The sequence below is a fragment of the Cyprinodon tularosa genome, unplaced genomic scaffold (assembly GCF_016077235.1).
Source record: "Cyprinodon tularosa strain WSP-4 unplaced genomic scaffold, ASM1607723v1 ctg850, whole genome shotgun sequence".
NCBI classification, from domain to species: domain Eukaryota; kingdom Metazoa; phylum Chordata; class Actinopteri; order Cyprinodontiformes; family Cyprinodontidae; genus Cyprinodon; species Cyprinodon tularosa.
In genome coordinates this window covers 38102-62308 of record NW_024039619.1, presented here as the reverse complement: position 1 = coordinate 62308, position 24207 = coordinate 38102, and the positions used below count along the sequence as shown (strand labels likewise).

Here is a 24207-nt window from a genome sequence, read left to right as displayed (position 1 = left end):
TATTTGGCTTTGTTTTAGTCTTTCTTACTTATAACCTGTGAGATAGAGAAAGTAGACAGTATTATATCATTCACAAAAATTGAGCAGAACCAAAGATAATCAGCACAGTGCTGCCATCTAGTGGTTGCTCTGTTCAAAGGAATTTGGTCTGACTGTTAAAGTAGCAAGTAAACCCTGAATCTTTATTTCAGGAATCAGTTACCTAAAATAATGTTCAATGTTAAAAATGGGCCTTAATATTCTCAAAAATATATTAAATCAAAAATAAAAGTAGCCTTTGTTAAAACTTTCCATTAGATTATATTCCTGCTTTTAAATAAAGGGATGCTTTAGGGCTGTTTTTCTCCTAAAGCCCTTAGTGAACCTTTTATGATTAAATCATAAAATCTTTAAGAAAAATAAATAAATTAATATTTAAAAATATATAACTTAAAAAACAAAACAAAACAAACAAACAAAAAAAAATTGTCTGAAAAAATTGGTTGAAATGAACATGGAACTGGTTCATCTGACAAAACATCTACTGCAATCTGAGATAAAACCTGGGATATGGGAGCATAAGAGAAAAGCTCTGAGCAATCCAGAGGAATTTTGTTAATATCAGAATCAACTTTCTGTGTGCTCCGGGATTTGATTAATCTCTGGATCCACTCCAGAAGGTTGGAACAACTCTGCAAAACCTTATTGTAAAATGGATTTATTCACAGGCATCCTACGTTTCTATTTAATGAATGTGGAATCTATAAGATTTTGTGCTCCTCAATAGCTTTTACAGTTTTTGATTTAATAATCGGTGATAATCTTTTGTTTTTTGTTTTCATATTTTCGATCCCAGAGCCACGGCCATAGTCACTACAGCGGTGCAGACCGCTACTCATCACCTGACAGAGATGCAGAGGAGGGGGAGAAAGAGAAGCTGCAGCAGAATGGAGAATCCAACAGTCTGACTCAGGGAAAAGTGGACGACGCTGGGGAGGGAGAGCTCATGCTCCACCCCGCACAGACACCGCAGGTGAGATTTACCTGTAAAACTGAGAGGTTATTTTATTTTGTTATAGAGTTTAAAGTCTCTTGTAATATGGGTCCAGACACATGAAAAAGGTTTCCTGTTTTACAAGCTTGTTTGGAAAGTTTCAGATCATTACACAAGATTTACATAAAATAAAATAAAAAGTTTTCAGAATGTATTGATTAAGGAAAATGAACTAATCAAATCAGCCTGGGCCTATTTGGAGAAGGCAATCACCCTCCACACATAATATCCTCTTTGATTCAGTATTTATTTTTACTTCAGATGAGTTACATAATTTTGTAGAAATTTAGACCACATAGTTTTTTGACTAGGCTGCACAAAAACCTTTATTTTATTCAGTGTATTATTCTATTCACAGGTGAATCCTTTTTTTTTGTCTGAACTAAAGAACCATTGATCTTAAGGTCACAAACTGATGCTCTGACATTTTCTGCTTAATGTTTAGAATTACGTTACAGTAAGTTGTCCTAAATCAGCCCCCAGCCATCACCACCACTACCGTGTTGCTTTGATAACTTCTTGTTTTCATAATGATTCCTTCTTGTTTTTAATGAGGTGGGTATATTTTCACAGGACCAGGTTTGTTTGAACAGCTTTTTACCTCAATTTAGGAAAATCATCTAAAAACGGTGTTTTTTGGATTTCCTCAGGTTGCCTTTAAACACTAAAGTTTGTTTAAATCTCTAAAAGCTTTTTTTTGTTTGTTTGTTTGACAAAAAGCAACGACAGCAGGATTGAGAATGAAGGTCCATCCTTCTGCTCTGTCTTAAAGTCGTCTCCTTTGTCTCTCCTTCTGTTCCAGGAGTCTCAGAGTCCAGATAACGGAGCCCGTTCAGGTGGCGGCTGCTATTGGCTGAAAGGAACCACCTACTCTGACATCGGCACACTGGCCTGGATGATAACGCTGAGTGACGGTTTGCACAACTTTATCGATGGCTTAGCTATCGGTGCCTCCTTCACCGCCTCAGTATTCCAGGGCATCAGCACCTCCGTGGCCATCCTTTGTGAGGAGTTCCCTCATGAGCTCGGTAAGTTTGGCAAACATGGAGCCGTCAGAGGCTTTGCAGGTGGAGAGTGAGGATCAGAACATAGACAATGATAGGCCATGTTGTCAGGGGTGTTTAGCTGATTCTGTTTTTCCCCTTCAGGTGACTTTGTGATCCTTCTAAACGCTGGTATGAGCATACAGCAGGCCTTGTTCTTTAACTTCCTGTCAGCCTGTTGTTGCTACCTGGGTATGGGATTTGGCATCCTGGCCGGTAACAGTTTCTCTCCCAACTGGATCTTTGCTCTGGCTGGAGGAATGTTCCTCTACATCGCTCTGGCAGACATGGTGAGTTAACCCAGATGCTAATTCGTTTCTTTTTTTCCTGATGTGTTTGGAATCATTCTCTTTTTTAATGACCCAGTTGGGGGCATCCTTTAAATGTCAGAAAGATGGCCTCATATCTCAGTTTACAGACGGAACTCTTACCTCAGTGCCTCCAGGTTGTCAGCCTGTAAAAGAAGCCCATATCATTACCCCTCCACCTTCATAGCTGACAGTCTGAGCAGTTTGTGCTGATAGATTTTGTTTTCTTTAAGCAGTGCAGCCAAACATCTTCACATTGTTTTGTTTTTTCTCCAATTTCTCCAAATATTCCCTATCTTTAAATGCTTTCTGTTGTTTTTAACCATTTATTAAAATGAGACATATGTCAGTAGAGAGACCCCTAGATCCTACAGAGCAGTGGGTCCTGAGTACCAGAGTTCAGCACCTCTGCTCTGCTCTAAGATGTTCGGTTTCCGCCACACCTTTGTGCTTACACACATCTTTAAGGTAAAGAGCAGCAAAATGTCCAAAATCCTACCTTTATAGATGAGTTGATGTGCAATGCATTACTTTGCTTTTGCCTGCAGGGGCGTTTCTTTACCATTTGATTAAACGTAGTATGTGCTTGTTAATTTACTCTTTATCCAATTTTAATTTGGTCAGTATTCATTTTCTTTTCTTTTGTAAGTGAATAATCTTCAATCTTTTTTAGGACAAATCAAGCGGAACAGCCATACATGGATTGGTCTTTACACCTAATCAAAACAATGTTGTTCTTTTTCAGTTTCCGGAGATGAACGAGGTGAGTCGTGAGGAAGAGGACGCAGGCGGCAGCAGGTTCCTCATCACCTTCGGCATCCAGAACGCAGGACTTCTGACGGGCTTCGCCATCATGCTCCTCCTCACCACGTATTCAGGGCACATACAGCTGGGCTAGCAGCGGACTCTTTGCTGCGGAGCGGGATCTGGTGATAGAAACTGGAGAAGCTTGACTGTGCGGCAGGAACGCACAGTCCAGTATTTAAAAGAACTGACTGTTTGATTATGTGCAGCTCTAACATGCAGTAAATTTCAGACCCATCTGTCCCTCTTTTTCTCCGACCTTTCCTTCCTTTTTAAAATCATCACCTGAATTGGTCAGTGTGTGGTTCTCCTTTTCCTTTAATAGGCTTTTAATTCCTCTGAATAGTCATTAGGTTTCACCTTTTGACTCCTTTATTCTTACCGGCTTGGATGTTAAACTGCCTGAGCTGGCATCAGACTCATCATACCCATTATCCCTTATAGATGCAGATCAAGATAAAAGCTGCTATGAATCTATTTTTTCTCTCCTTCATTTTTCACCATTAATACCAAAAAGCACAGATCTGGAACTGGAACAATTCCTCATAAACTTACTTCCATTTCAGCTTGTTTTGTCTGTGTTGAGTTAAAGTTTAACGACACTTGATGTGAAACTGACTTTTAAAGACCAAACACGTTCGGTGAAGGGCTACACAGTGATTCATTGTGTGGTATGGAGTTGTCTTCATCCTCTTTATGCATTTTCTGAATAATCTTTCATCATGAAGATGCTGTTTAATGTTTTCATTTTTTTTCCAGAAGGGATGCAGCACCCCTGCAGCAGCATTTCTCTGTAGTTTACCATCTGTGCCCTTCATTTATATAACTGTGAGTAGTTTGTTGTTGTTTTTTGCCGATTATGCATATTCAGATGTTCTGTTATTTTATTGCTGACCACATCTTTAACTAACATCCCCAACTGGCAGAACTTCATGGTCTGTATGTGCAACAAACCTGTGGTATGGCTGTTTCTAAGTGACAATCCTGACTGGACTAAACACTCATTATTACAAGTGTGAGGACTGAACACCTTCCATAGATATTAGATTGTTTTAAAACAGTATATTTAACTACTAATGTCCAAATAATCAACAGCGATTACAAAAGGGCAAAATAACACCCTTTCTCTATTCTCTAAAGTTTGGATGAAGTTATTTTCTGCATAGAAAGAAGAAATTCCTACCTATTCCCCCCAAATATTTCGCCTGCTTGAGCCCAAAGATGGACCATATTAAAAAATAGCAAGGCTTTGCTAATTGGGTCGACATTTTTATTAAAAGAACCAAATTATCACGGCTTTGAACCTCTTGGTTGATTAAAAGCAAAGCCTTTTGTTTCAGAGGGAGAGATTTAAACTGGAGGGTTCACATCTGCCCTAAGTGAAAAATGAATCTTATTATGTAACCTCACAGATGCAGGATGGGACAAGAAGGGAATACCTGATGATTTTAATGTTCCAGAGCTCCAGCGTCACAGAAACAGCACTGAAGCTAACTGAGGAGTGGCCGTCCTCCGTAGTACAAAACCCGCTGTCGTCAGAAATTCACTGCGCACATGTTTCAAGCACTACTGTATAAAAACTGAGTTTTAGATTTTGTGATTGATGCAGGACAGTTTATGACACTGTGATCCAGTGGGTTAAAACAGAAATGATTCTTCAGGAAAGACTCAGTCACCCAGCCATCTGTTACACTTTTGACAGATCCCACCCCAACTCATCAGGCTTTTATTTGAAAGGAATTATCACAATCGCACCATTTCCAAATTTTAGGGTCCCCAAGAAACCACAGAATATCCTCTAGATATTATCTACACCTATCCTCTAGGTAGATAGGTGACTGGTTATGTTTTTAATAAGCCGACAGCTGGACAAAAAGAGTTCTGATGTTTCATGGAACCTTAATGGTCTTGAAGCCATCCTGAAAAGTACTGTATAGGTGTCATATTGGTGACTTCTTCTGGCTTGAAATAAGTCCTTCTCTAAAGGCCGCTTCAGCCCGAGATATACCACATTTTGATCGTATTTGTACCCCGGAATATTAGGTCCATATTAAGAGATGCGTCTTTTCTCATTTCAAAAAGAAGTTCTAATAAACTCCTAATATTAAGAGAATAATGGTATAAGAGTTTTAATGAAGAGAACTGAGATCTGCAACCTAAACCATGCATTTTAATGCATGGGAATACTGACCCCAGTTCAAATTAAAGTACTTCTTTATTACAGCTTAAATGTTGTAACACCGTTCATTTTCTTATATCATTACTTCATTCTTATTATATAACTTTTTTTTTGTACGATTATGTCTTTATTCTCACATTCTTGCTATTTTCTCGCAAACCTATTATTTTATTACTTTATTTTGGTAATATTAACGCTTTTTTTCTAGTAATGTTATCACTTTAACCTTGTAGACATAAAATTAGGACTTTAATAATAAGGATGGCTTTATTTTTACAATTAAAAATCTCTTTATATGGCCCCAATACTCTGTCATGTTTGTGGCTATTTTAATCCTCTAAGGGGGTCATATTAAATTAATTTTAAGTAGTATGGGATTAACTCCAGAATTGGGAAATAAATAAGTGGAATTATCATTGATTTCAGCGTATCACAGCTTAAAAGAACAAGTGAAAAAGTAAACGGTTCAGCTTATTCCTTTTTAAAAAAAATCAGTTTATAGATTAAAATCAATTAATGATGACTAATTGAATTATTCATCATGGGAACATGATCTGTTCAGTGCTGCTGTAGAAAATGATTCGCGGTTTGGTGCGTCGCTGTCCCTTTAAACATGCTGAGATGATCAGAAATAGAGTGTGCAGATTTCTCCAACATAGCCAGAGTGATCGGGGGTCAGATCCAGCATACCTTTCCCTTCGATCCATTCCCTCTTTTTCATTTTGTCAGAAACTTCAATCATTTCCTGGAAAGACATTTTAAAAACATAGTATGGCAGAATCACTGGTGTATGATGAAGTGATGAGTGGGACTATTTATTATTTGTTTTACGCCATGAAGTATTTATTTAATACTTTACACTCCAAGCCATGGTGACCTATTTGTTTTGTTTGTTGTTTGGCTTTGCTTTATTTTCTTGTTTGTTAAAGAAGGGGGGAACTGAGTCGTACATCATGAAACCTCACTGCATCCCATATTTTGACTGTATATTAAAACTATACTGAAAACAGAGCATAAGAACACACTAAGACAATATATATATGGATCATTTTCAAAGTATTGTATGCAATGTTGTTTATCGTTAGACTTCTCTGTCATGGCAAACGTTTTATAAACATTATTTTTTATGAAAGTCATGTATCTGTGTCCTCATTGTGTCTCGCTTCTGATCTGACAAAATGTTTTTTTCATTTAACCAAGAAATTTGTTTGAGACTGAAAATATGACTGATGAGGATGTTTAGATGTGTATTTAATTTAGAAATAAATGAATAAATTGTTATATCATCCTCAATTATTACATTATTTTTAATGAACTTGTCCGTTTTAAAATATTTTCAAAATATATTCTTAATTTTAGATTAGATTTTTATTTGTAAAGCAAAGTTGAGAGAAAAAAAGATATTAAAAAAGGGAGAAATATGGAGGAAATGTATAAAGACGTCTATTGGTGTGTAATCTGCATCAAAGTGAACTCGTTGAGCATCTCCAACACTGGAAAAAAACGGTCTAGAAATAAGTCAACATTTCTTTAACAAAGTGTATTTATCCTTAATTTGAATAGGTAAATTAGATGATTTGCCAATGGATGTAGTATTTTTACTACATAAGATGCACAATTTTTTTTCCCTTATTTTAAACGCAAATTGTCTTGTTTCATTTGCAAAGTGGCCCACTTACCTGCTCAATTCAAGAAAAACTTATTTTAAGAAAAAAATATTTAGATTTCATTTTTTTCCAGTGAACACAGAAAGGTAAAATATATCCTAGATTAATAATCCCAGGAAAACCGAAACCCCTCTGAGGAACTAAGGCCTGAGCAGCTGACCCATAACCCGGCATCTTATCCTTGCCTGTCCATCTCCTCCTATCGAACAGTTGTCAACTCCAGTCCCTCAGGGCGAGTGTCCTGCTTCTAGAGGTCTCTCTACAGATCAGAAATTGACAATTACATCAACCACAGAACTCTCTAGAGCCTAGAATTTCAGTAAATGAGGAGGTAATTAATAATACGGCTCAGATGTGTTGGACTCAGACACATTTAGCAGCTAATTAATTATTATAAGCAGTAGTAGTTGCAGCAGTATAATAATCTTTTTTTTTTTTTTTTTTTATAAATCTTATACAGCATTCAAACTACAAGAAAGTGACAAACTGATATTGCAGACAGACCCACACAGATCCACAGTGTGTGAGAAATGATTAACAGAAAAAAACAAAACATTTATTTATAAGCAGCATTAGGTGTGTGGTGGTATAATATTCTTCTCTTTGTTGTTCTTATTGCAATATATATGCTTATATATATATAAATTGAGATTTAGAGCACTTTGTTTAAGTTTTCATGAATTGATGCATGTCCCAAGCAGGTTTCGACCTGGCTATTTTCTCCCCCTCCTTTCCTCCTCCTTCAGCCCCTTCTGCAGACTATTGTTCCCCAGCTAAGCCACCAGTTGTGCACACAGGAAGTCCTTGGTTCAAATCCCCACTGGAGCAAATGAGTTGCCAGTGTGGGTCATTAGGCATGACCCTTCATGCTAACGCCTACTTGGTAAATTGCTTCAGATAAAAGCATCTGCTAAATGCAGAAACAAATTTAAGGATTGGAGTTTGAGGCACACAAAACACAAATCAGAGCACAAACTTGATTTCCAAGAATATGGTCTAAAACTAAACCTAACGTGCCAATAAGTCGACAGTTTCAGGATTAAAAAAAAAGCCAAACTTCTTTGGGCCTTAGGGTCAACATTTGGTAGGAGCCTTCTTCAAACAGCAGAGGTCTCACAGTCTCTGAGGGCCACACTTCTGTGACTTTGGTTGCTTCACTGGTAAAACACACCTGGTTGCATACTGATGGATTCTGCTAAGGAGCCAAAGATTGAAGTCAGGTCTGTTGAAGCAGATGTTGCTGTTGCTCTAGAGCTAAACTTCACAATAACAAGTATCAGAGAAGACCAATACAAAACAAATAAAGTACTTCGGCAAATCCAGAAATCAATAGAGAGATTGTACAAATAAATGGTCTCCAAGGGTTTAACTTTGTTATTAAAGTTGTTAGGGACGCTATTACATGGGTGGGTTCTGCAGCTCCTGGACCTGAAGGCTTCCGTTAGGTTTTGATATTTTGCTAAAAATGAGCTCCAACATAAATTGCCAACATGCAATTGCCATGTCTATTTAATGCTTTCCTGTTGTTGAGAAGGCAACAGTTACAAAATACACTAATATCTAAAATTACAGATAAACAGAAACACTTAAGTGCCTCTTTTATAAAGTGCTCAAAATCATGAACATTAATAAAAAAATTATATATATATAAAAAAAAGAAATAGCAGCAGCTGATACTGATGTCAACGACGATATATCGGGCATCCCTGCATATAATGTCATATATATATAAAATTATATATATGCAGGGATGTATATAATTTCAAATAGAAAAAAGCTATCTATCCATCCATTCTGTAATAAGACTGAAAAGTTACTAAAACTAACAAAGACTGCAAATTAGGATTCCCAGACATACATACATATTACATCCCAGATAGATGCATGGTCTTCATTTCATCTGTATCATTTTTTATTTCATTTTTAATTACCACTCCCCTTCAAAAGCAGCTAAATCTAATTTAGAGTTTTTTCCCCACACATATCTTTGACAAAGTAAAATTGAATATTGAGGGTTATTTTTCATTTTATTGTTTGTGGTTTGAATCTTGTAGGTTTCTTAAATTTAGAGTCTCTCCCGACTTCAAGTCTGGCTCTGCAACTTGGTTTTACTGGTACAGCTATTTCTGCGTCTTGCTGATTTACAAAAGACAAAAGTAAAACATTACAACGTTTTTCTTGTAAAATATTTCCCAGATTTTATTGCATGTTGTTGCATATCCCAGTAAATCTGTCCCAGTAAATCCGTGTGTGCTCTGCTGAAAACACATGGCCTTAAGATATCGACTAATGTAATGATGCTAGAGAAACTAATATTCAAGTCACCTCTGTATAACTTTAAAATCTCAATAGGGATCTGGTACATTTCTGTTAAATAAGAAAACGATAAATATGAGTTAGTTTTTGCCTGTAACTTTGAGTCATGGACTCAGTCATCTGAGGAGCGGAGCAGCTTTTTTTTGTCAAATGAATGTTTTGTCAAAGTTATTGCCTTATAATACTAACCTGGATATCACAATCACTCTTTTGCCGTTAATGTTTTTCTAAAGCTTTTAAATGTAAGCTCCGTGTTTATACCTTGAAGCATTACCCACCAGGCTCACTTCCCGTGAAGCTGCTCCAATAAACAGTAAGAGAACTCCAGTCTGTAACATCATCACATCATACACATTTGCAGATGAGGAGACGTCCCTGCCTCCAGCTTATCAAAATATTACACTTTGTTTTTAAATAAAGAAAATTGTTCTGATTCCATCCCCAAATCTTTGCCATATGCAGAATGAAGATGGTAGCTGTATATCCTGACAAAGATTCATGAAGTGCATAACATAACAGTCAGTTTGGTGTTTGTGCTGCTGCCCGCACCCGATCCATCTGGTCATACATGTGGTTGATGACACTCCTGGTGACAATGTCCCTACTGTCCACCGGTACCTTCCTCAGCAAGTCCGCTATGAAAACCCCAAAGGACGAGCAGTCATCCTGCTGCAGACCCTGTTGAAGCATCTGCCGTCTTTCAGTCAGTTGCTCCAAACGTGCCTGAACTCCCTGCTCATCTGTGTGCTGGTGCTTGGTCTGGCTGGCACACAGGCTCTCCAGGGTCCGGGTGGGCGAAGGTGGATTAGAGCTGAGCTCGGCGGTCGTATCTGAGCTTAGACCACAGGTGGGATCCGGGTCCTGCGTCATCTGTGTCTGTAAGCAAAAGCAAATCAACAGTTGGTCACTGTACAGATCATGCTCCAGCGTACATGTGTAGAATAGCACCAATGCACAAGCACCATTTAGTGCATTATAGACATATGCAGCATCTACATATGCATTAAAGACATATGCAGCATCTACATATGCATTAAAGACATATGCATTATAGACATATGCAGCATCTACATATGCATTAAAGACATATGCAGCATCTACATATGCATTAAAGACATATGCATTATAGACATATGCAGCATCTACATATGCAACATAGACATATGCAGCATCTACATATGCATTATAGACATATGCAGCATCTACATATGCATTAAAGACATATGCAGCATCTACATATGCATTAAAGACATATGCAGCATCTACATATGCATTAAAGACATATGCATTATAGACATGTGCAACATCTACATATGCAACAGACATATGCATTAAAGACATATGCATTATAGATACACTATATTGCCAAAAGTATTTGCTCACCCATCCAAATTATTGGAATCAGGTGTTCCAATCACTTCCATGGCCACAGGTGTATAAATTCAAGCACCTAGGCATGCAGACTGTTTTTACAAACATTTGTGAAAGAATGGGTCGCTCTCAGGAGCTCAGTGAATTCCAGCGTGGAACTGTGATAGGATGCCACCTGTGCAACAAATCCAGTCGTGAAATTTCCTCGCTCCTAAATATTCCACAGTCAACTGTCAGCTGTATTATAAGAAAATGGAAGTGTTTGGGAACGACAGCAACTCAGCCACGAAGTGGTAGGCCACGTAAACTGACGGAGCGGGGTCAGCGGATGCTGACGCGCATAGTGCGAAGAGGTCGCCAACTTTCTGCAGAGTCAATCACTACAGACCTCCAAACTTCATGTGGCCTTCAGATTAGCTCAAGAACAGTGCGCAGAGAGCTTCATGGAATGGGTTTCCATGGTCGAGCAGCTGCATCCAAGCCATACATCACCAAGTGCAATGCAAAGCGTCGGATGCGGTGGTGTAAAGCACGCCGCCACTGGACTCTAGAGCAGTGGAGACGCGTTCTCTGGAGTGACGAATCGCGCTTCTCCATCTGGCAATCTGATGGACGGGTCTGGGTTTGGCGGTTGCCAGGAGAACGGTACTTGTCTGACTGCATTGTGCCAAGTGTAAAGTTTGGTGGAGGGGGGATTATGGTGTGGGGTTGTTTTTCAGGAGCTGGGCTTGGCCCCTTAGTTCCAGTGAAAGGAACTCTGAATGCTTCAGCATACCAAGACATTTTGGACAATTCCATGCTCCCAACTTTGTGGGAACAGTTTGGAGCTGGCCCCTTCCTCTTCCAACATGACTGTGCACCAGTGCACAAAGCAAGGTCCATAAAGACATGGATGACAGAGTCTGGTGTGGATGAACTTGACTGGCCTGCACAGAGTCCTGACCTCAACCCGATAGAACACCTTTGGGATGAATTAGAGCGGAGACTGAGAGCCAGGCCTTCTCGTCCAACATCAGTGTGCGACCTCACAAATGCGCTTCTGGAAGAATGGTCAAAAATTCCCATAAACACACTCCTAAACCTTGTGGACAGCCTTCCCAGAAGAGTTGAAGCTGTTCTAGCTGCAAAGGGTGGACCGACGTCATATTGAACCCTATGGATTAGGAACGGGATGTCACTTAAGCTCATATGTGAGTCAAGGCAGGTGAGCAAATACTTTTGGCAATATAGTGTATATGCAGCATCTACATATGCAACATAGACATATGCATTATAGACATGCAGCATCTACATATGCATTATAGACATATGCAGCATTTACATATGCAACATAGACATATGCAGCATCTACATATGCAACATAGACATATGCAGCATCTACATATGCAACATAGACATATGCAGCATCTACATATGCAACATAGACATATGCAGCATCTACATATGCAACATAGATATATGCAGCATCTACATATGCAACATAGACATATGCATTATAGACATATGCAGAATCTACATATGCATTAAAGACATATGCAGCATATACATATGCATTAAAGACATATGCATTATAGACATATGCAGCATATACATATGCATTAAAGACATATGCATTATAGACATATGCAGCATATACATATGCATTAAAGACATATGCATTATAGACATATGCAGCATATACATATGCATTAAAGACATATGCATTATAGACATGTGCAGCATCTACATATGCAACATAGACATATGCATTAAAGACATATGCATTATAGATATATGCAGCATCTACATATGCAACATAGACATATGCATTATAGACATGCAGCATCTACATATGCATTATAGACATATGCAGCATTTACATATGCAACATAGACATATGCAGCATCTACATATGCAACATAGACATATGCAGCATCTACATATGCAACATAGACATATGCATTATAGATATATGCAGCATCTACATATGCAACATAGACATATGCATTATAGACATATGCAGAATCTACATATGCATTATAGACATGTGCAGCATCTACATATGCAACATAGACATATGCATTAAAGACATATGCATTATAGATATATGCAGCATCTACATATGCAACATAGACATATGCATTATAGACATGCAGCATCTACATATGCATTATAGACATATGCAGCATTTACATATGCAACATAGACATATGCAGCATCTACATATGCAACATAGACATATGCAGAATCTATATATGCATTATAGACATATGCAGCATCTACATATGCAACATAGACATATGCAGCATCTACATATGCAACATAGATATATGCAGCATCTACATATGCAACATAGACATATGCAGCATCTACATATGCAACATAGATATATGCATTAGAGACATATGCAGCATCTACATATGCATTAAAGACATATGCATTATAGACATGTGCAACATCTACATATGCAACAGACATATGCATTAAAGACATATGCATTATAGATATATGCAGCATCTACATATGCAACATAGACATATGCATTATAGACATGCAGCATCTACATATGCATTATAGACATATGCAGCATTTACATATGCAACATAGACATATGCAGCATCTACATATGCAACATAGACATATGCAGCATCTACATATGCAACATAGACATATGCAGCATCTACATATGCAACATAGACATATGCATTATAGATATATGCAGCATCTACATATGCAACATAGACATATGCATTATAGACATATGCAGAATCTACATATGCATTAAAGACATATGCAGCATCTACATATGCATTAAAGACATATGCATTATAGACATGTGCAGCATCTACATATGCAACATAGACATATGCATTAAAGACATATGCATTATAGATATATGCAGCATCTACATATGCAACATAGACATATGCATTATAGACATGCAGCATCTACATATGCATTATAGACATATGCAGCATTTACATATGCAACATAGACATATGCAGCATCTACATATGCAACATAGACATATGCAGCATCTACATATGCAACATAGACATATGCATTATAGATATATGCAGCATCTACATATGCAACATAGACATATGCATTATAGACATATGCAGAATCTACATATGCATTAAAGACATATGCAGCATCTACATATGCATTAAAGACATATGCATTATAGACATGTGCAGCATCTACATATGCAACATAGACATATGCATTAAAGACATATGCATTATAGATATATGCAGCATCTACATATGCAACATAGACATATGCATTATAGACATGCAGCATCTACATATGCATTATAGACATATGCAGCATTTACATATGCAACATAGACATATGCAGCATCTACATATGCAACATAGACATATGCAGAATCTATATATGCATTATAGACATATGCAGCATCTACATATGCAACATAGACATATGCAGCATCTACATATGCAACATAGATATATGCAGCATCTACATATGCAACATAGATATATGCATTAGAGACATATGCAGAATCTACATATGAAACATAGACATATGCAGCATCTACATATGCAACATAGATATATGCAGCATCTACATATGCAACATAGACATATGCATTATAGATATATGCAGAATCTACATATGCATTATAGACATATGCAGCATCTACATATGCAACATAGACATATGCAGCATCTACATATGCAACATAGACATATGCAGCATCTACATATGCAACATAGACATATGCAGCATCTACATATGCAACATAGACATATGCATTATAGATATATGCAGCATCTACATATGCAACATAGACATATGCATTATAGACATATGCAGAATCTACATATGCAACATAGACATATGCATTATAGATATATGCAGCATCTACATATGCAACATAGACATATGCATTATAGACATATGCATTATAGACATATGCAGCATCTACATATGCAACATAGACATATGCAGAATCTACATATGCAACATAGACATATGCATTATAGACATATGCAGAATCTACATTATGCAACAAATACATGTGCAACTTATACATATGCAGACAACACATATGCAACAACAGCACAACAGCACAACATCTAGACATTTTACATCTGCTTATTTTTGACACAAACGGAACCTCATAGGTGAGGGATTGCATTTAGAAAACTTTGAATCAGTTTGACTGTATGATCTGGTTGAACTGTAATGTGCATTGAGATGACTTGTGTTGTGAATTGGCGCTATATAAAGAAACTGAAATGAATTGAAATCTAGACATTTTACACCTACTTATTTTTTATACAAACGGAACCTCATATCTAGGCATATGGTTTAAGTACAAACATATATGAAGTTTACCTCTGAAGGGAAATTTGAGGTTGTTTTTCGATGTTTAACGAAGGGTTCCAGCCAGGACATGGTGATATAGAACGCTGGGACCTTCTTTCCGCCTGGGTCTCCTCTCTTTTTCGCCCTCATGTCCCTTCGTTGTCGCACAAACTTGTCCCGTGCGTTTTTCCACTTCCTCACCGCCTCGGCCGAATCTACACCCACATTCATCGCTATCTCCCTCCATGAATTTCTGGAATATCTGCTGTCCTTGTAGTGTATAGAACGAGAGTCGTACAGATGGGGGTGCTTCCTCACTTCTTCGCAGATTAGCTCTTCTAGCAGGTCCATCTTCACGAGTTGTTTTCCACAATGGCGGGCGTACAAACAAAACAAGTCAGTAAGGTAATAAACAGGAAATTAGCATAGTGCAGAGCGGAAGTAGAACTGACCAATCAGAGGCCTCCTAGTGACTGGATCACCGGGGTTTTCAATCGCGGCTCATCCAACCGAACATTTTTTCCGACACTAGGGGGCGTAATAGGCAAATGGACGCTGATAATACATATCCTTTGAGGACATTTAAAATTATCAAAACGGCACCAGTAATTCATAAAAAGGTTAACTCAAATAATAGGCCTTCATAGTAATGCATTTTGATGTTTAAAGTGATCAAAATGCCACCCTTTTTTATTCAGAGGCCCTGTGGTATGGAGGACCAGTCCACTCAGCAGCCTTCCACTTCAATTTGATAGCTGATATTTTGATTGCTTGATAAAAATGTACTTTTAAATTTTAAGTTTTAAAAACAAGATAATAGGCAATTTCACAAAAGTTAACATGCAGTACAAAGACATACCATAAATGTACTTCAATAAGTAAAATTATTTCAAAAGAGAGGTTAGCTACTGCATATTATTCACATTTCCAACTCTCTACCTTTGTATTTTCAGGCTTGGCCAAACTAACTTGTTGACTAATGACACACTGAACTGAATTATCTTGTGGAACGGAATGTCTAAGATTGGGGAGAACATGCGACTATTTTCTGTTGCTTTCTGCTTCGATGGTTTTATAGGAATTCCCACTTTGATCTTTTAGAAAACTGTGATACTATTGACCTAGAATACTCTGAAGCGACAATAACATAGGAACAATAATGTCAATGTAATATTGTTAGAATTTACCTTTCATGCCACTGTAGAAAAACTCAGAGCCTTATTTTCTGAACAAATATTTTAACTTTACTTGGGAACAAACAATGTATGTGGAAAACGATTGAGAAACAATTCAAAACTTCTTGTGTAATGATTGAAGCACAGAAACCAAGAGAAAACCAACCCACCCCCCCCCCCCCCCACCACCACCACACACACACTCACACTACACAAAACCAAGGCTTCCAAACAGATGTCCATTCCAAAACAGTCGCTGTCCCTCAGAGGGTCAATTCTTTCCTGAAGGAGCATGGAAACCTGTCTTCTGATAATTTCTGGTGTGTCTGGAATGATCACACAATCGTCTGTATCCAATGGGGTTGGTCCTTCCCAGTCAACCCCATAGCGATCTTCGTCAATCTACAAAACACAACAGCATTTAAATTAAATAAATAAAAAAGTAGAAAAATAGTAGCAAATAGATAGTAAACATTTTTACTTGTTATGGTATGATTAAGAATCCAAACCTGCTCGCTGGAAGGGTCAGTTATGGAGGTGTTTGCCAGTAACTGACTCCTAATCCACAACTGTTGAGGTGATCTACCTTGCTCCGTGGATAGGGAATGTCTGTCCCAAGCCACAGAAAACAGTTCTAAATGCCGATTTAGTCTGGGCAGCATTATGAAATAAATACATGCTAAATCCAGTTCACTATCAGGATTCAAAGCTGCAGTGTCAGCCAGATACTCCAGGGCATAGCGGTAGTTCACGGTGACAATAGGGGTGTAAATAATAATCGTTTTGTATCGATGCATCGATCCAAAAGCCGACGATCCGATGCATCGACACGTCCGCAAGATAATCGATTAATGTTTTTTTTTTTCCCTCCGGTCTATTTTTATCCATTTGCTCCTGGGCGTAATTCTCCCTCCCGTGCTGCGGTGCCGCTAAACCTATTTTGCCCTCCTACCGCGCTTCCTGGTTATACTCTTACAGCAGTTTGTTGCAGCAAGCTTCACACAGACATTTTTAAATTATGCTCAGTATAGGGCTCGGGATCCACGTTGCATTGTGGGACGTCGCGGTCATATTGACGGCTACGCAAACGTAAACATAGCTCTGATACAACGTTGTTGTTGAAAGAAGAGACGTAGAAGTAGAGAGAAAAAAGATGTCGAAATCCCGAAAAAGATCTGGAATTTACCAGGACACATTAAATAGAGAAGCCTCGGACCGGTATGTTGACAAAATCAGCATTATTAATAATTTGGATCCATATAAAGTTCCAAACAATGAGTGGAGCACCGATGAGTGAGCGCCTATACTTCAAAACAGTTCCGAAGCTACAAGTCCTTGGAGTCTCATATGCAGTTCATGAATGGATGGGTTCAGGAGCTGCAGATCATAAAGCCAGCAAACAGTGGGAACACAGTAATCCGTACGAAGGTAAGCTGTGATCAGACGGGCTCTGGAACCTGCTAGTTTAGCAACCGCTAACTGCTAATCCTAACAACCACTCACGCATGTAATGTACTTTTAACTAGCTGCTATGTGTTTCAAAGGTGTAGTTAGTAACGTTAACTGCCAACCCTCCGGGTTTCTCACGTATTTGAGCCTTTTCCCGCTGCCGTTTTTATTGTTTTCCCGTAAAAGATCCCAACTTTGAAGGAAAGAAACAAAGTAGGCTATAAAATAAAACCGTGCATCTTTACCTTACCAGAATGAAAATGCAGGGAACACACTCTCATTGACATTGGAATACTGTGGAAAGTTATGTTCGGTCGTCTTACAGCCGCGATCCAAGCTAGCCGACGACTCTTTTTCTCTGACGCTTGGTCTCCATGGTTACGCCTCCAGGCAGGAAAGCGGTGGAAAGTTAACCCATTTTCTATGTTTTTCCCATGGCGATCATGTGTTGAGCTGTTACAGCCCACAATACAGCAACGGTTTACCATGGTTGAAATCAAGTTAAGGTCAAATTAATCAGGCTGAGAAGGAGTACAGTATGTGGTAGTCATAGGCAGTAGTCTGAGCCGCGGTAAAAGAGGCCGTCAATATGGCGGCAACCTAAACTGCTTACGTCATGACGACCAAGCCCTATAGAAGCGTGGTCTGGGCTACACGCTGTGGGTCTAGATACGGCCGAGGCGATGAGGAAGTGGCGGCGAGTTTAGTCCGACGACGGAGGGACAATGGGGCAAAAAGAGCGGAGATTCAGCTGGAAAAAGGCTCCCAGCGTTCTCGCGCACCTCGCTATTCTAGCGGGTCAAACTTCACGAGTTGTTTTCCTCAATTTCGGTCATAAAAACAAAACAACCCGGCCTCCTGTCTGGTGCACTGTTTGCGGTCAGCTACAATCTGGGAGAGGAGCAGCGGAGCGTCTCTCAAGGGGCGGTGACGTCAACACTCTGGAGCCTTCTTCTTCTTCTTTTTTTTAATGGCGGTTGGCAAACAACTTATAGTTGCATTACCGCCACCTTCCAGAATGGAGTATGGACCAGACAAACTATTATATTCTCCCTAAAATACCCGTTCTTCTTAGAAAATTAAAAATACTACCAAAAACTACATCCCCAGATGACCTTTGAAACAATTCCCTTATATCTAGTTTATTTTTATTCCTGTCTAACTCTCTACACAACATCTCTCTTTCCTGAATATATTTATTACATTCTAAAAAAATATGTTGGAGAGTTTCTCTGGAGCCGAGGTATTGCATTGAACTCATTACACTGATATTGTGCAGTATTTCTGCAGTATTTTTTGATGCAACTTTTCTACTTCTGTTATTTGCTGTTGTTTCTAAAGAAAATGCATAATGATTTTACAGCTTTCATTGATTTATTTCAAACTTGAAACTTTGTTTAGCCTGTAAGGTGTAAAAAAAATAAAATAATAATAAAAAAAAATAATCGATTAATCGAATCGAATCGTGGTGTATTCTTAAGTATCGAAAATAATCGAATCGTTGGGTCAGGAAATCGATACTGAATCGAATCGCCATGATGGATGTGATTTACACCCCTAGGTGACAACACACCAAACGTCTCTCCACAGCCTCTCAATTCTTCGGTTATGGACACTGCGTCTCGTTATAAAACTTCTTCTTTCTGTAAAGAGCAATGCAAGGTGTAATTTTCTACAACCACATGATATTCTTTCATAAACGGGAAGTATTCAGACCCCTTTAATAGTTTTCACTCTTTGTTCATTGCAGACATTTGCTAAAATCAATAAAGTTTATTTTGTTTCTCATTAGTGTACACTCAGCAACCCATCGGATCCTCCGTCAGACGGTTCTGCTCCATCCTCCAGCTGTGTTTAATTAAACTGATTGGACTTGATTAGAAAAAGTACATGTCTATATAAGACCTTACAGCTCACAGTTCAGTCAGAGCAAACGAGAATCATGTGGTCAAAATGAGACAAAGATTTAACTTTTTGGTGTTCATTCTAAGCAGTATGTGTGGAGAAAACCAGGCACTACTCATCACCTGCCCAATACAATCCATACAGTGAAACATAGTGGTGGCAGCATCATGCTATGGGGGTGTTTTTCAGCTGCAAGGAAAGGACGGCTGGTTGCAATTGAGGTAAAATGCGGTCAAGTAAAGAGATATCCTGAAGAAAACCTCTTCCAGAGTGCTCAGGATCTTAGACTGGGCCAAAGGGTTCACCATCCAATAAGACAATTACCTTAAGCACACAGCTAAAATAACAAGGGAGTGGCTTGGGGAAAACTCTGTGATCAGTCTTGACAGGCGCAGCCAGAGCCCTGACCTAAACCCAATTGAGCGTCTACGGAGATACCTGAAAATGGCCGTCCACCAATGCTCACCATGCAACCTGACAGAACTGGAGAGGATCAGCAAGGAATAATGGCAAAGGATCCCCCAATCCAGGAGGGAAAAAATTGTAGCATCATTCCCAAGAAGACACATGGCTGTACAAGCTCAAAAGGGTGCTTCTACTCAATACTAAGCAAAGTATCTGAATACTTATGATCTTATATTGTTTTTCAGTTTTAATTTGCAAAGGTTTCAAATAAAGTTTCTGTAAAGAAGGGGTGCTGAGTGTAAATTAATGAGAAATAAAATGAACTTTACTCATTTTTGCAAATGGCTGCAATGAAACAAAGAGTGAAACATTTTAGGGGGTCTGAATACTTTCTGTACTCACAGTACTTAAATAAAACTCTGACATGATGCTAAAGGACGTACCTCCCCCTCGTTCAGGATGTTCTAACATATATCGAGCTACTTCAACATTTTCTCCTCCTTTGTCACTTCAGACTCTGATGGGCAAGCCAAACTTCTGCACAGCTCCCAGGAAGGCTTGAAGAACATATCCATTTGCATTTTCCAGAAATAGCTTACCGTATAAATTTGTGATTGCCATCAATGTGCCGCAGTGCCAGGGGTGATGGTACAGAGTAAACTCTTCTCTGTATGATATTAATGCCAATGCCACGACAGATGGTGCCCACTGGATCCACCACCCTCATTGTTTCCATTACTCTGGATCTCTGGACTCTAGAAAACATTAATTAAATGTGGATTTAATACACTTTTGTAACGTAATCATTCACACATTTAATGTAACACCTACCTTAGTCCAACACTATTAAGATATCCTAGGACGGTTTTGATTCCAGAATCAGGACACTCCTGGATAAAACTGCACACCAATCTTTGGAGATCCTCATCGCTGATGTTGCTGTAATTCATTCTGACAGAGAGATTGCTGTCAGCCATCCTTCTTCGTACAGTGCTGTAGCTAACACCTAACAGTTCCCCAATTTCACGGATTGTGAAATTGTACTCTAACAAGTACTTTAGTTGATCTTCTGAAATGTCCCACGATGGCCGTCCTCGGCCACCAGATGTGATCATTGCAGGTCTAAATCCACCAGTGTGGTTATTTTTTTCCTCTAGGAAGCAAAGTACCATCTTTACGCTGTCCAAGATGTCATCGATATCAGTGAATATTTCCGTTTGTTGAGCTCGTAATAAGATGTTATAGATGTCCTCATAGCATTGCTGAAGAAAATCGAAATCAAATTGTGATGCATTAGCCTCAAAATTTTCAGATAACCGTCGACATTGAGTGTAGAGGTACTGCATCAGTTGACGGCTGCGCTGGTCGTCTTCAGAACTATAAAAAAAATACAGGTATTGTTAATGTTGAAATAAGCACATGCAAAATAAAATCTAAGATTCATAGTGAAAACTTATCAAATTCTATGTTAAAATAATGTAAGTTTCCACTTTTTTCTTGGTAACATTGTCATTGTTGTGCATCTTTATTATTTTACATTTCTTTGTTTTTTTTGCCCCATGTTTTCTCTCCCAGTTTAAATTTGATAACTGCTGTACAAATTTCTTGAAAGCTGTACAAAACGACATCTCATTTGTGTACAGTATGTATAGAAAATTACAATAAAAGTTGTACAAGTCTAATTGCATTTGTAAAGCGTTACATTAATTTATATATATTGTTTTCTCTCCTTTTAATAATCAATGAATGTATCAATAATTTCTTCCATTAATCTAAAAAGAGTTCGTTTTAGTCAAGAAATTATCAATAAACAAACATTTGCAATTTAGCAAAAAAAAATTCACTGCATATTTTAATTGAATTGTGAATGGCAATAAACATTTACAGTTTTCTCTTAATTACGGCTGTAACTAGATTATTGCTTAGATTTTCTATAGCAAAAGGGATATTCTGGAGTTCTTACCAGTGCTCTAGGTTGATTATCAAATTAATTGAAGACTACTTTAATCATTGATTAATCACGATTTTTCATATATATATATATATATATATATATATATATATATATATATATATATATATATATATATATATATATATATATATATATATATATATACAAATTTAAAACTAATCAAACATTGTTTCTCCACTTTTTAGATGGTTCGAGAGCAGTCACTCTTGAAAAGATACTGATCTTTGTTTCTGGAGTGGAACAAATCCCTCCACTTGGCTTCCCCCAGAGGCCTCAAATACAGTTTCTGCACACCCCCCTGGAAGATAGTACCTGGCGGCGCTATCCTGAAGCCAACACATGCAGTATTATTTTGAGGCTTCCGATTCATGCAACATTCGAGAACTTTGTGGAATATATGGAGTCAGGCATTCTGCAGTCTCCAACTTTTGGTTTTGTGTAGTGTGAGTGAGTGTGTGTGTGATTGTGTGTGTGTGTGGGGGGTGTGTGGGGGGGTGTTGGGGGGGTTGGTTTTCTCTTGGTTTCTGTGCTTCAATCATTACACAAGAAGTTTTGAATTGTTTCTCAATCGTTTTCCACATACATTGTTTGTTCCCAAGTAAAGTTAAAATATTTGTTCAGAAAATAAGGCTCTGAGTTTTTCTACAGTGGCATGAAAGGTAAATTCTAACTATATTACATTGACATTATTGTTCCTATGTTATTGTCGCTTCAGAGTATTCTAGGTCAATAGTATCACAGTTTTCTAAAAGATCAAAGTGGGAATTCCTATAAAACCATCGAAGCAGAAAGCAACAGAAAATAGTCGCATGTTCTCCCCCAATCTTAGGCATTCCGTTCCACAAGATAATTCAGTTCAGTGTGTCATTAGTGAACAAGTTAGTTTGGCCAAGCCTGAAATTACAAAGGTAGAGAGTTGGAAATGTGAATAATATGCAGTAGCTAACCTCTCTTTTGAAATAATTTTACTTATTGAAGTACATTTATGGTATGTCTTTGTACTGCGTGTTAACTTTAGTGAAATTGCCTATTATCTTGTTTTTAAAACTTAAAATTTAAAAGTACATTTTTATCAAGCAATCAAAATATCAGCTATCAAAGTGAAGTGGAAGGCTGCTGAGTGGACTGGTCCTCCATACCACAGGGCCTCTGAATAAAAAAGGATGGCATTTTGATCACTTTAAACATCAAAATGCATTACTATGAAGGCCTATTATTTGAGTTAACCTTTTTATGAATTACTGGTGGCGTTTTGATAATTTTAAATGTCCTCAAAAGATATGTATTATCAGCGTCCATTGGCCTATTACGCCCCCTAGTGTCGGAAAAAATGTTCGGTTGGATGAGCCGCGATTGAAAACCCCGGTGATCCAGACACTAGATACCATCTAAAGCACTTTGACTTCTGCCAGTGTGAGCACACATTTATTCGCAGGATAGATGCAGGGTCCCTTGGAGTTATTTTAAAGTTTTAAGCCTATACATTTACCTATCTCCTCCCCCCACCATTATTATCCCGTCGCTCTTTGAACTTGCGCCCCCCCCCACCCCTCCTCCTCCTTTGCCTTCCAAATTAATGCCTGAAGTAAATAAGATTAAAATAGATTCACCGAAATCTAAACATTTTGGAGCTATTGATAATGAAAGGACAGCCTTTCAGTAATTTCTAATAAACACAAAAAAAATCTACTTCCATTTTTTGTAATGGCAAAGGGGAACAGGCATCAAAGACCAACGACAAGGACCAACGACATGGACCAACGACAAGGACCAACGACATGGACCAACGGCTGAGAACAAAGACATTAACCGATGCAGCATCTACATATGCAACATAGACATATGCATTATAGACATATGCAGCATCTACATATGCAACATAGACATATGCATTATAGACATATGCAGCATCTACATATGCAACATAGACATATGCATTATAGACATATGCAGCATCTACATATGCAACATAGACATATGCATTATAGACATATGCAGCATCTACATATGCAACATAGACATATGCATTATAGACATATGCAGCATCTACATATGCAACATAGACATATGCAGCATCTACATATGCAACATAGACATATGCATTATAGACATATGCAGCATCTACATATGCAACATAGACATATGCATTATAGACATATGCAGCATCTACATATGCATTATAGACATATGCAGCATCTACATATGCAACATAGACATATGCATTATAGACATATGCAGCATCTACATATGCAACATAGAC

The 24207-nt window shown here is 38.1% G+C and overlaps 2 protein-coding genes across 4 annotated transcripts in view; one reads left to right on the top strand and one right to left on the bottom strand.

The window, feature by feature from the left end:
* The window catches only part of slc39a14 (solute carrier family 39 member 14), a 34975-nt gene extending 28476 nt beyond the window's left edge, over positions 1-6499 (top strand). For all 3 annotated transcript variants that reach the window (XM_038273016.1, XM_038273017.1, XM_038273015.1), the window contains exons 7-10: positions 836-1012; positions 1836-2061; positions 2182-2366; positions 3130-6499. In XM_038273016.1, coding sequence (XP_038128944.1) covers positions 836-1012; positions 1836-2061; positions 2182-2366; positions 3130-3282 — 741 coding nt within the window. In that variant the 3' untranslated portion in view covers positions 3283-6499. The remainder of the gene's footprint in view (positions 1-835; positions 1013-1835; positions 2062-2181; positions 2367-3129) is intronic.
* A 2707-nt stretch (positions 6500-9206) lies between these two features.
* Positions 9207-15475, bottom strand: LOC119775121 (transcription factor Adf-1-like). The gene is made up of 2 exons (XM_038273018.1): positions 15069-15475; positions 9207-10226 (listed from the first exon to the last, which is right to left on the bottom strand). The coding sequence occupies exons 1-2, from the start codon at positions 15387-15389 to the stop codon at positions 9870-9872; spliced, it is 678 nt and encodes a 225-aa protein (XP_038128946.1). The 5' UTR covers positions 15390-15475; the 3' UTR covers positions 9207-9869.
* Between the last annotated feature and the right edge of the window lie 8732 nt (positions 15476-24207).